The 13,418-nt window shown below is 53.4% G+C and overlaps 1 protein-coding gene across 1 annotated transcript; it reads left to right on the forward strand.

Moving 5' to 3' along the window:
- Positions 1 to 2,211: 2,211 nt before the first annotated feature.
- Positions 2,212 to 13,078, forward strand: LOC119958307 (ephrin type-B receptor 4-like; the record flags this gene model as incomplete). The annotated part of the gene is made up of 6 exons (XM_038786744.1): positions 2,212 to 2,466; positions 4,723 to 4,938; positions 5,733 to 5,882; positions 7,469 to 7,662; positions 11,189 to 11,344; positions 12,277 to 13,078. Coding segments are annotated over 6 exons (1,080 nt in total), but the record flags the coding sequence as incomplete, so codon positions are not given.
- Positions 13,079 to 13,418: the final 340 nt, after the last annotated feature.

The following is a 13,418-nucleotide window of genomic DNA, read 5'->3' on the forward strand; positions in this document are numbered from 1 at the left end:
CCCCCCCCCCCCCCCCCCCCCCCCCGGCCGGTGACCCTCGAGATCTCCAACCGCAAAGAGCCGGTCCTCGTTCTGGTGGACCTGTGCTGGCCCCAGGAACTCCGCCCCGAAGCGCGGACCAGTGTATCCTTCCTGAGTCTTGGCAACGTCCAGAGCCGAGAACGCTTTGCTCCAGATGGGGAAGTGAGCAGAGATTATGGAGCAGAAAACACAATTTCCATCCTATTGTCCTCGAATCCCCTCGAGACAAGAGGCCAACATTCCATCGGCCTTGCTCAGACATTTTCGTCCACCTTTGCCCTCGCTTTTTGTGATATTTTGGGCCGCACTCCCGGGGTTTTGCCTATCCCATTTCCTTCGCTTGAACTGCAGAGAACCACCCATATCCCCAGCTCGCTCGGCCTCCGTGCTTTCCCGAACGGCTGTAACATTGGTGAACAAAATCCAGATTCATAGAATCATAGAATGTACAGTGCAGAAGGAGGCCATTCAGCCCATTAAGCCTGCGCCGGCCCTTAGAAAGTGCACACTACTGAAGCCCACATATCTACCCTATCCCAGTAACCTCCACTTAACATTTTTTGGGCACGAAGGGCAATTTGATAATGGCTTATTGTCACAAGTAGTGGGCAGCACGGTAGCATGGTGGTTAGCATAAATGCTTCACAGCTCCAGGGTCCCAGGTTCGATTCCCGGCTGGGTCACTGTCTGTGCGGAGTCTGCACGTCCTCCCCGTGTGTGTGCGTGGGTTTCCTCCGGGTGCTCCGGTTTCCTCCCACAGTCCAAAGATGTGCGGGTGAGGTGGATTGGCCAGGCTAAATTGCCCTTAGTGTCCTAAAAAATAAGGTTAATTGGGGGGGGTTGTTGGGTTACGGGTATAGGGTGGATACGTTGGCTTGAGTAGGGTGATCATTGCTCGGCACAACATCGAGGGCCGAAGGGCCTGTTCTGTGCTGTACTGTTCTATGTTCTAGGCTTCAATAAAGTTACTGTGAAAAGCCCCTAGTCGCCACATTTCGGTGCCTGTTCGGGGGGGCCGGTACGGGAATTGAACCCGCGCTGGCTGGCCTTGTTCTGCATTGCAAGCCAGCTGCTTCGCCCACTGTGCTAAACCAGCCCTAATTTAGCATGGCCAATCCACCTAACCTAACCTTCGGACGTGTGGGAGGAAACCGGAGCACCCGGAGGAAACCCACGCAGACACGGGGAGGATGTGCAGACTCCGCGTTAATTTATCTTTAAAAAAACACAAAAAGGTTTGGTACGCCTGCGAAACGTGGAGCGAGTCGCATCCTCGTACCCACTTCCAGAAAGCAAACCCCCCCCCCCCCCCCAGCAAAAAGATCTCCCTGTGGGAGAGGGGGTGTCGGTAACCCAACGGGAACACCGGTTGAAGACAATCAGTGCGAGGACATTTCCCTGCAGTGGGTTGTAGTTAACCTGGAAGGTGCTGCCGAGAAGGGGAGCGAATTCCTTAGATTCATAGTATCCCAACAGTGCAGAAGGGCTGGTTTAGCACAGAGCTAAATCGCTGGCTTTGAAAGCAGACCCAGGCAGGCCAGCAGCACGGTTCGATTCCCGTACCAGCCTCCCCGAACAGGTGCCGGAATGTGGCGACTAGGGGCTTTTCACAGTCACTTCATTTGAAGCCTACTCGTGACAAGCCATTTTCATTTTCATTTTCAAGGAGGCCATTCAGCCCATCGAGTCTGCACTGATCCTCCAAAAGAGCCCCCGATATTGGCCCGCTCCCCGCCTCATCCCATTAACTCCCATCTTTGGGCGCAAAGGGGCATTTTTAGCACGGCCAATCCACCCAACCTGTACATCTTTGGACACTAAGGGACAATTTAGCGCGGCCGATCCGCCTAACCCGCCCACCTTTGGACTGTGGGAGGGAACCGGAGCGCCCGGAGGAAACCCACGCGGACACGGGGGAGAACGTGCAGACTCCACGCAATCGCCCCAGGCGGGAATCGAACCTGGGACCCTGGCGCTGTGAGGCAGCAGTGCTAAGCCGCCGTGCTGCCCAATTCAATACGAATTTCCGCGAAAGAATTGGGTCAACCCGTGAAATGAATGCCGTGAGCCGGGGGGGGGGGGGGACTAGATAGTTCTTTCAAGGAGACGACCCGGGGCCGATGGGCCGAGCGGCCGCCTCTTGCGGGGGTTTGATTCGATTGGAACGGCTTGTCTCACCCGTTTTCTTTAATTCCAGGTGAGTTCGGGGAGGTGTGCCGCGGGCGGCTGAAGGTGCCGGGGAAGAGGGAGATCTACGCGGCCATCAAGACGCTGAAGGGTGGCTACACAGACAAGCAGCGGCGGGACTTCCTGAGCGAGGCGAGCATCATGGGGCAGTTCGACCACCCCAACATCATCCACTTGGAGGGCGTGGTCACCAGCAGCTGCCCTGTCATGATCGTCACCGAGTTCATGGAGAACGGAGCCCTGGATTCCTTCCTGCGGGTGGGTTTGCGATTGTCGCTCCTCCCATATCTTTATCAGTAACAAGAGGAGGGTCACGACCCCCTGGGCCAGCCCGCGCTCAGTTCCAGTCCCACTCGACCTGGAGTCCCAAGTGACTATCCAATAATTCTTAGAAAAATACCCAAAATCCATTGCCGTTTGCTGCCCAATAATCACACTAACCAGGTTTGTAATTGTAAACATAATTACTGTTTATTTAAAACAAGAAATATAATTAAATACGCAGAAAATACAACTGGCTAACTATTATCTGATTCCTAATCCCCCACTTTAACTAACTCCCACCCTCTACACATACATAAGACAGACAAACACGGGAAGAAAGGGGTAAATAAAACTCATAAACATAAGAACATAAGAACTAGGAGCAGGAGTAGGCCATCTGGCCCCTCAAGCCTGCTCCGCCATTCAATTAGATCATGGCTGATCTTTTGTGGACTCAGCTCCACTTTCCGGCCCGAACACCATAAACCTTAATCCCTTTATTCTTCAAAAAACTATCTATCTTTACCTTAAAAACATGTAATGAAGGAGCCTCAACTGCTTCACTGGGCAAGGAATTCCATAGATTCACAACCCTTTGGGTGAAGAAGTTCCTCCTAAACTCAGTCCTAAATCTACTTCCCCTTATTTTGAGGCTATGCCCCCTAGTTCTGCTGTCACCCGCCAGTGGAAATAACCTGCCCGCATCTATCCTATCTATTCCCTTCATAATTTTAAATGTTTCTATAAGATCCCCCCCTCATTCTTCTAAATTCCAACGAGTACAGTCCCAGTCTACTCAACCTCTCCTCATAATCCAACCCCTTCAGCTCTGGGATTAACCTAGTGAATCTCCTAATGTTATGGGCCAGGGTTTTAGAGAACCCCAAAGTGTATCATGGAGTTCCCCTGACCCACAGCTTTTACTAGATTGCGGTATGGGGAGCACACGGCCCACTCTACAGGTGTGGGGCAGCAGAAATGGAAAAGTATTTTTTAAAGCAAAACAATGTTTTATTCCATGAACTCAAGTTAACCTTTTTAAAACATACATCTTAGCAACCATCAATTCAAATACAACCCCCAAAGAATAAAACACTAAGGAACCCTTTAAGCTTTCCTTTATAACATCCATCCGACTTAAAAAACAAAACCTTTAACAGAAGCACATCAGGTTAAAGTCACTACTGAGAACATTTATAATTCTGAATTCACCAAATGATCAAGAGATAGTCTTTTGATGGCAGAGAGAACAGCAGTACAGCTGCTCTGTCTGGCTTCAGCTCCAACGCTGAAAACGAAACTAAAACACACGCCGCAGCAAACAACCTAAAACGAAAGTAAAAAGCAGACAGGCAGCCCAGCTCCACCCACTCTCTGACATCAGTGCAGTAGCAAACACCCATTTCTTAAAGGTACTCTCACTACAGATATTTATTTACACACCCATTTATAAACGCCCATTTCTTAAAGGTACACTCACATGACACTAAGCAAAAGAGTATTTGTTTGACAGGTGTTTTGAGCACTTTACTCCTGTTCAAACTTTGTTTCAGTTCCAGGTTTTTACAGTAGATTTATTCAGCCCTCCCGAGTTTCAGGAATACAGCACTCACAGGCTCTTTGGAGAGAGAGAGAGAGTGAGTCCTGGTCTTTGCCTGCAATGTTTTTCCTGTAGATTCATTCGTCCAGATGCTCTGCAGCTTCAGGATTACATCAGCCCCCAGGCTTTCTGGAGAAGGAGGGGAAAAAATAGGTTCTTGTCTTTCTGTGTCCAGGAGTCAAACTGAAACCCCTTGGGGCTCTGCAAATTGTTCCACTGGGACAGGATCCAATCGTCACCTGTTACCGGCCAGAGTGCGGCCTTTTGGGCCAATTCATTGCCCTCCCCCACCCCCGCCCCAGCCAGCCAATCAAAGTGAGTCCCAGCCCATCTCCCTCTCTGATGCTGAAAAGCCCCTGTTCACTCCTGTAATTTCTGAATTCCTCGTTCTCTCTGCTGCCTGACACATGTCCATTAACCACCCATGGATCAAAAAATAATAATGGCAAAATAAAAGAATGGGGGAATAAGGGACTGCGCGGGAAGGACCCACACAGTGTCCAGGCATTTCCTGTATGCAATCTTGGCCTGAATTAGGCCCCCACATCCTCTGTCTCCGAATGTGGGGAGGGGGGGAGGGGGAGAGAGAGGTTTCTGCTGATCCACCATTCTCTTGGTTGCTGGTTGACGTGCTTCCTTTGTACCCACAGCAGAACGATGGGCAGTTCACCCCCATCCAGCTGGTGGGGATGCTGAGGGGCATCGCCTCGGGCATGCGGTACCTCTCGGACATGAGCTACGTCCACCGCGACCTGGCCGCCCGCAACATCCTGGTCAACAGCAACCTGGTCTGCAAGGTCTCCGACTTCGGGCTGTCCCGCTTCCTGGAGGAGAGCTCCTCGGACCCCACGTACACCAGCACCTTGGTAAGGACCCCGCTGCGTGACGGGTGGCTGCTCAACTGGGAGCTGGTCAAGATCCAGCCCGCGCTTTCTTTTACCACCCCTTGATACCCCACCGCGGAGGAATCTAAAAACGCTAATTTTCAGCCCAACACTGGCCTCCGAGCCCCGGGTGTTGGAGGGACAGGTCCCGGAGCAGGCTAGGATGAGGGCGACAGACTTCTGGAAGAGCTAGAGTTTATACAAAATGGTTGAACGGGGCGTGGGGTCGGCCAAGTGATGCCAGGAGTCCCAGTTACGAGGAAAGGTTTCTGCGATTTTTTTTTTTGGGGGAATGGGCCAGGTGATCCGGAAGATTGTTCCCTGTGGAGAGGCGTTCGGTTCCAGGGAGGCGGGAAAAACGGAGCTCAGGGAAGGACCCTTTTGGGCGAGAGATCAAAACTGGTCTGTCAATTGGGGAGGCAGTGTGTGGACGGCCTTACGGAAGGGGGCAGTCTTGTTGGGTCCTTCCTGAGCGGCAGCCATCTTGTGGCCATGGTGACCAGCGCAGCGAGTTGGTCCTCCTCTGATACCGTCACCTCACGTGGGGTTGGGGGGGGGGCTTCCCATTCCCAGTGAGCCGGTTCAGGTGGCCACTTGGCTGCCGGTCTGAAAAGGGGAGACGGGAAACGGCCAACACTCATGTGAATCTATTCCGAGGCGTGATTGAGGATCTGTTCAGGTCGCGAAGATTCGGATTGTTGACCCGAGATCGGTTTGCTCTTTTTTTTTCTCCCTTCAAAAAAATTATTTTAAAATTGAACAATTTTCCAACGCAGGGCGGGAAAATCCCGATCAGGTGGACGGCTCCGGAAGCGATTGCCTTCCGCAAGTTCACAACCGCCAGCGACGTGTGGAGCTATGGAATTGTCATGTGGGAAGTGATGTCCTTCGGTGAAAGACCCTACTGGGACATGTCAAACCAGGATGTAGGTATCCCGATACTGCCTCGCGCTTCGAAAGTGACTGAAAGTACATCATTTTCACATCTCGCGTTCGTGTGGCCTTCTCTAAATATTTAAATATGAAAAGAGTTAACAAAGTGCCGGCTGGCGCGAGTCTGGGGCTTTTATTATTATTTATTATTTTGGAGGACCCAATTCATTTTTTTCCCAATGAAGGGGCAATTTAGCACGGTCGATCCCCCTACCCTGCACATCTTTGGGCTGCGGGGTAGAAACCCACTCAGACACGGGGGAGAATGTGCAAACTCCACACGGACGGTGATCCAGATCCGGGATCGAACCTGGGACCTCGGCGCCGCGAGGCAGCAGTGCTAACCCACTGCGCCACCGTGCTGCTCCAGACTGGGGCATTAATAAGGGAAATGGCTGATGAATTGAGCAGGTATTTTCAAAGGGAATTGAGTATACAAATAGGCAAGTCTCGCTAAAACTGTACAAAGCTCTAGTTAGACCACACCTGGGATACTGCGAACAGTTTTGGTCCCTTATCTAAGGAAGGATATACCGGCATTGGAGGCCGCCCAGAGAAGGTTCACTGGGTTGATCCCGGGTAGGGAGGGGTTTTCCCATGAGGAGAGGTTGAGTAGGTCGGGCCTGTCCTCATTGGGAGTTGAGAAGGAGAGGCGGCCTTATTGAGACGTATCGGATTCTCAGGGGGTTTGACAGGGTCGATGCTGAGAGGCTGTTTCCCCGTGTGGGAGAGTCTGGGACCAGAGGGCAGAATCTCAGAGTGAGGAGTGGGGGGGGGGCGCCCATTTCAGACAGAGATGAGGAGGAATTTCTTCTCTCGGAGGGGAGTGAATCTGTGGAATTCTTTACCGCAGAGAGCTGTAGAGGCCGGGTCGTTAAGTATGTTCAAGGCCGAGATTGTTAATCAGTGAGATGAGCGAGGGTCACGGGGAGAAGGCGGGAAAGTGGAGTTGAGGATTATCACATCACGCATGAGCTCATTGAACAGTGGAGCAGACTCGATGGGCCGAATGGCCTACTTCAGCTCTGATGGTCTCACTTTGCACCAGTCTCCAACACAGAGGATAACAGTCACCTGCCAGAAATAGCTGAAAATCAGGAAGTGGAAGGGCGAAACTCGGAAAAATTACAATAACCAAGTCAACGGTATTGAGCGGATTGACAGGGTGGATGTGGAGAGGATGTTTCCTCTTGTGGGAGAATCAAGAACCGGTGGGGGGGGGGGGGTCACCATTTAAACATAAGAGGGTGGCCCCTTTAAGACGGAGATGAGGAGAAATATTTTCTCTCCGAGGGCGGAAAGTTTCTGGAACTCTTTTCCTCAAGAAATTCTGCGGAAGCAGAATCTTGAATATTTTAAAAGCAGAGCTGGGTAGATTCCCGATTAACGAGGGGGTGAAAGGTTATCGGGGTGAAAGGTTATCGGGAGGTCAGCAGGAATGTGGGAGGTTACAATCCGGCCAGACTGGATTGTATTGAACGGGGGAGCAGGATCGAGGGGCCGAGTGGCCTTCGCCGTGAGTCCGCACGTGTTGCCGGCCGTGGTTTAACCGTTCGCCGCTCTCCCTCTGCCCCGCCAGGTCATCAACGCCATCGAGCAGGACTACCGGCTGCCGCCGCCGGCAGAGTGCCCCACGTTGCTGCACCAGCTGATGCTGGACTGCTGGCAGAAGGACCGCAACACCCGGCCCCGCTTCGGGCAGATCGTCAGCGCTCTGGACAAGCTCATCCGCAACCCGGCCAGCCTGAAGATCGTCACGCGGGAGCACGGAGCGTGAGTCGCCGCTTTCGCCCCTATCGCGAGTGCCCAAGGCGGCTCCGCCATTTTGATACGCCAGGGAACGCCATCTTGTGGGGGGGGGTGGGCGTGACTCAAAACACCGGCCCAAGCGTCAGATGGCCTCACTGCAGGCTTCAAAAATCGGACCCTTTTGAATTTTCTGGCCAAATTAGCCCTGATTCCAAGTACTCCGCTGCTTTTTTGGAGACCGATCACAATCTCCTCGCTGCGATGCGCAGGTAGAAACATCGTAAATAGAAGCAGGGAGGAGGCCATTCGGCCCCTCGAGCCTGGGGCGCCGTTCATTCTGATGATGGCTGACCATCCAACTCAATAGCCCCTTCCCGCCATAGCCTCCCATCCCCTTCGCCCTCCGTGCCGTATCTAATGCTCCTGGGAAACAAGCAACATAGAACATAGAACAGTACAGCACAGAACAGGCCCTTCGGCCCTCGATGTTGTGCCGAGCAATGATCACCCTACTCAAACCCACGTATCCACCCTATACCCGTAACCCAACAACCCCCCCTTAACCTTACTTTTTAGGACACTAAGGGCAATTTAGCATGGCCAATCCACCTAACCCGCACATCTTTGGACTGGGAGGAAACCGGAGCACCCGGAGGAAACCCACGCACACAGGGGGAGGACGTGCAGACTCCACACAGACAGTGACCCAGCCGGGAATTGAACCTGGGACCCTGGAGCTGTGAAGCATTGATGCTAACCGCCATGCTGCCCTGCTGCCCCAAACGTTTCGGCCTCGACCATGTCCTGTGGTAACGGGATCCGCAGATCCTTGCGGAATGCCTCCGGCGCCCCAGGCCATGTCCAGGTTTGGGAAATGCGGAGTTCCGCTCACGGAGAAACCTCGCCCTGGAGAAAGGCCGCCACATTTTACCGTGAAACGCGAGAGGCCCGGGAGAAGCTGCCACCTCTACGCGTCTCCGACGTGGGGCCCTTGATGCCCCCTGGGGTGAGGACCACAGGGCATTGAGAACCTGCGGATAGGGTTCCCAACGGCGGTTAAATATACCCCTGGAGCTTCCAGCGCATGACTGGCTCTCCACTCTCCGGCCGTGAGGCGGTCAATACGTCCGTCCTCGTGACGCACGGCCTTCCCAAGCCAATTGGAATATCAAGAAAGGACCGGTTACCCAATTGAGGGAGGCTTAATCATCAGCCTTTTCTTCCCCACCCCCCTCCCCCCTACTAAAAAATCTGGTAACGGGAAAAATTCCAAGAAAATGCCATCGTAAGGAAGGCAAAAGGAGAGGAACTCCGCCTCGATGTCCTGGGGTGGACGCTGGCCCCTCAACCAGTCCCCAACTCCTCAGAATCACCGAATACTAGAGCGCAGAAGAGACCCATCGAGTCTGCACCGATGAAAATCACCTGACCTGCCCACCTAATCCCATTGGCCAGCACTTGGCCCGTAGTCTTGACGGCCAAGTTGCCACCCAGGTACTTTGTAAAGGATGTGAGGCAACCCGCCTCTACCCCCCTTCCTCCCAGGCCGTGCGTTCCAGACCCTCACCACCCTCTGGGTAAAAACATTTTCCCTCCAATCCCTCCTGCCCCTCACCTTGAACTTGTGTCTCCTCATGACTGACCCTTCAACTGAGAGGAACGGCTGCTCCCTATCCACCCTGTCCCTGCCCCCTCATAATCCTGTCCACCTCGATCAGGTCGCCCCTCAGTCTCTGACCCAGCGCAAACAACCCCAGCCCATCCAATCTCTCTTCATTTTTTTAAATAAATTTAGAATACCCAATTCATTTTCTCCAATTAAGGGGCAATTTAATGTGGCCAATTGACCTACCCTGCACATCCTTGGGATGTGGGGATGAAGCCCACGCAGACATGGGGAGAATGTGCAAACTCCACACAGATAGTGACCCAGAGCTGGGATCGAACCTGGGACCTCGGCGCCGTGAGGCAGCAGGGCTAACCCACTGCGCCACCGTGCTGCCCCAACCTCTCTTCATAACTGAAACGTTCCATCCCAGGCAACATCCTGGTGAATCCCCTCTGCACCCCCTCCAGTCCAATCACATCCTTCCTATAATGTGGCGATGAGAACTACACCCAGTGCTCCAGCTGTGGCCTCACCAAAGTTCTACACAACTCCCAACACGACCTCCCTGCTTTTGTAATCTGTGCCGTGATTGATAAAGGCCAGTGTCCCATTTGCCTTTTTCACCCACCCCATTAACCTACCCTTCTGCCTTCAGAGATCTCTGGACAAACACTCCAAGGTCCCTTTGTTCCTCAGAACTTCCCAGTGTCAGGCCTTTCATTGAATACTCCCTGGTCACATTACTCCTTCCAAAGTGGATCACCTCACACTTCTCATGGGTGAAATTCCATCAGCCAGTTTTCTGCCCATTTTCCCATCCCATCCACCTCTTCCTGTAGCCCAAGACTCTCAATCGCACTGTTAACCACCCGGACAATCTTTGTGTCATCCGCAAACTTAATGATCCCACCCCCCACATAGTCACCTCTGCCGTTTATATAACAATAGGGGGCCCAGCACAGATCCCTGTGGTAAGCCACAGGACACTGGCATCCAGTCCCTAAAGCAGCCGTCCGTCATCGCCCTCTGTCTCCGACAGCTAACACAATTTTGAATCCACCTTATCATAGATTATCATAGAATTTCCAGTGCAGAAGGAGGCCATTTGGCCCATCAAGTCTGCACCGGCTCTTGCAAAGAGCACCCTACCCAAGGTCAACACCTCCACCCTATCCCCATAACCCAGTAACCCCACCCAACACGAAGGGCAATTTTGGACACTAAGGGCAATTTAGCACGGCCAATCCACCCTAACCTGCACATCTTTGTGACTGTGGGAGGAAACCGGAGGAAACCCACGCAGACACGGGGGAGGATGTGCAGACTCCGCACAGACAGTGACCCAAGCCGGGAACCGAACTGGGACCCTGGGAGCTGTGAAGCGATTGTGCTACCCACAATGCTACCGTGCTGTTACTCTGTATCCCACGTGCATTTGCCTTCTTTTATAAGTCTCCCATGTCAAAGGCTTTGCTGAAATCCAGGTAGACGACATCAACTGCACTACCCTCATCGCCACACCTGGTCACATGCTCGGAAAACCTGATCAAATGTGTTAGGCCTGACCTCCCTCTGGCAAAGCCACGTTGACTATCCCTGATCAAACCGTGCCCCTCCAAGTGGAGATAGATTTTCTCCTTCGGAATCTTCCCCAATAGATTATCCGCAACAGACCCGCTTCAAAAACGAGAAGCCCGACACCCCGGCCATATATTTCCGGACCGTTCTTCGGGATCATCCTGTGCGCAAATCGGCCGCCAAATTGTGACCACGAATGAACGCTTCAGCGATTCCCGCATCGGCTGGGCAGCCTCTTTTGGCCGGGGCAGGGGTGCGTGCAGAGGTTAAGAAAAGCGCTATACAAACGCAGCTCTCTGGCTGACTGACTACCAAAGGACCTCTGTTTTATTTTTGTGTGTTTCTGACCCCCCTCTCCCGCAGGCTCTCTCAGCCTCTGCTAGACCGGGGCACGCCGCACTACACCACTTTCTCCACCGTCGGCGAGTGGCTGAAGGCAATCAAGATGGGCCGCTACGAGGAGAACTTCATCAACGCCGGGTTCACGACCTTTGACCTCGTCGCCCAAGTATCAGCCGAGTAGGTGGTTCCTTTTTATTTTCAAAGCTAGGCCGGAGTCTCGCCGGGACTGGAGGTCTCAATGGCCGGCGGTGAAGGGACCATGGGCCTTCCAGTCTCTGGGACTTGACCTCCTGTCCAGAAGGCCCAATGGCACATAACTGGTGGCTAAGTGCTTGGCCTAGTTCAGTCTTCCACAGCCTGACCATGAGCCTCCATTCCAGATCCCAACTGGAGCCAGACAGCACGCAATGGCTGGAGAGGGAAACATGACAACCGGGCTGGGGACAGTGTAGAGGAAGCTTTACTCTGTATCTAACCCCGTGCTGTACCTGTCCTGGGAGTGTTTGATGGGGACAGTGTAGAGGGAGCTTTACTCTGTATCTAACCCGGTGCTGTACCTGTCCTGGGAGTGTTTGATGGGGACAGTGTAGAGGGAGCTTTACTCTGTATCTAACCCCGTGCTGTACCTGTCCTGGGAGTGTTTGATGGGGACAGTGTAGAGGGAGCTTTACTCTGTATCTAACCCCGTGCTGTACCTGTCCTGGGAGTGTTTGATGGGGACAGTGTAGAGGGAACTTTACTCTGTATCTAACCCCGTGCTGTACCTGTCCTGGGAGTGTTGATGGGGACAGTGTAGAGGGAGCGTTACTCTGTATCTAACCCGTGCTGTACCTGTCCTGGGAGTGTTTGATGGGGACAGTGTAGAGGGAGCTTTACTCTGTATCTAACCCCGTGCTGTCCCTGTGCTGGGAGTGTTTGATGGGGACAGTGTAGAGGGAGCTTTACTCTGTATCTAACCCCGTGCTGTACCTGTCCTGGGAGTGTTTGAGGAGAATTCCTTTAGGAAGCTGAAAATGTGGGTGTATATATGAGGCAGTCCAGAGAAAGCTGAACAATATTTGTGTATGTGCTCTCTGGGTTGACCGTTGGTCTGTTTTGGGTTTGTCCAGGGATCTTCTACGGATTGGAGTGACTCTCGCCGGACATCAGAACAAAATTCTCACCTGTGTCCAGACTATGATGGCGCAGGTGAAGACGCCCCAGCCAGCACGCAACTGACTGAACCGGGATTCACGCGGAGTGGGATAACTGTTTGGGAGACGGAGGAGGAAAAGCAACGCCCGCGGGGAGCGGCCGGCTCCCGGACACGGAACTCTCTCTCGAAGGCCTCGACCGCACCGAGACTCGGAGAAGCCCGGCTCGCTCCTGACTGCGACTTTCCTCGGGGGGGAGCCTTCCCAACGGCAGCTTTGACCTTTGCACTTTTTTTTTCGAGGACCGCTCCCCCGCTCCTCCTGCTCCTCCTTCCGCCCCCCCCGCTGGACTGGTGCTTTCCCCGGGAGCGCCGACCTGCACTTGCCCGGTCCGTCGCAGCGCTCAACCCTGACTGCCGGGACATTTTGGGGACGCTTCTCGGGAAGGGGCAGCCGGCGACTCCCGGCGGCATAGCCGCAACTGAAGAGGAGGCCGTGACCTCCGCGTGGAACCGAGGCGTCGCCGCCAACGTGGCACGAATTGACTGTTCAGCAAACCCGCAAACCCCAATCTTCATATTGAAGATGAGATGGTTACATTTTGTGAGCGGCTAACTGGGAATGGGAGATGTGTATTTTCCCAGTGCTAAAGCTTTTAATATAATTCCAGCTGGTCCACGCGTGGGACGACCCAAACCCGATCCCCAATTCTCTTCTGAAGAGACATTTCCCGTGCTTTGTACAAATCACGTGTTGAATAACGGAGACTGGAACGCCATTAAGTTGTGTCCTAAGATTATATATTGTCGGGTGAGCAAAGCGTCACGTCGATTGATGACTCTTCCTCACGGTCAGAAGGCCTGAGGCCTACTAACTCCTAAGCCCAGGTTGCCGCCTCCTGGTCCTCACTGACACGCTCCCTCCATTTTGATTGGGACCAATCCCCCCCTTTCCCCTCCCCACCTCCCCCACACCCTGGTGGTCATTAACCTGCCAGGTAAAGGGACCATGGACCTTCAAAAGGAAGTTCAGCCAGAGACGGCGGGGGTGGGTGGGGGGGGATGGGTAGTAACCGCAGTGGGAGGGTAGAGGTGGCCGGCGCAATTCCTGCCAACTGC

The sequence above is a fragment of the Scyliorhinus canicula genome, chromosome 29 (assembly GCF_902713615.1).
Source record: "Scyliorhinus canicula chromosome 29, sScyCan1.1, whole genome shotgun sequence".
NCBI lineage: Eukaryota > Metazoa > Chordata > Chondrichthyes > Carcharhiniformes > Scyliorhinidae > Scyliorhinus > Scyliorhinus canicula.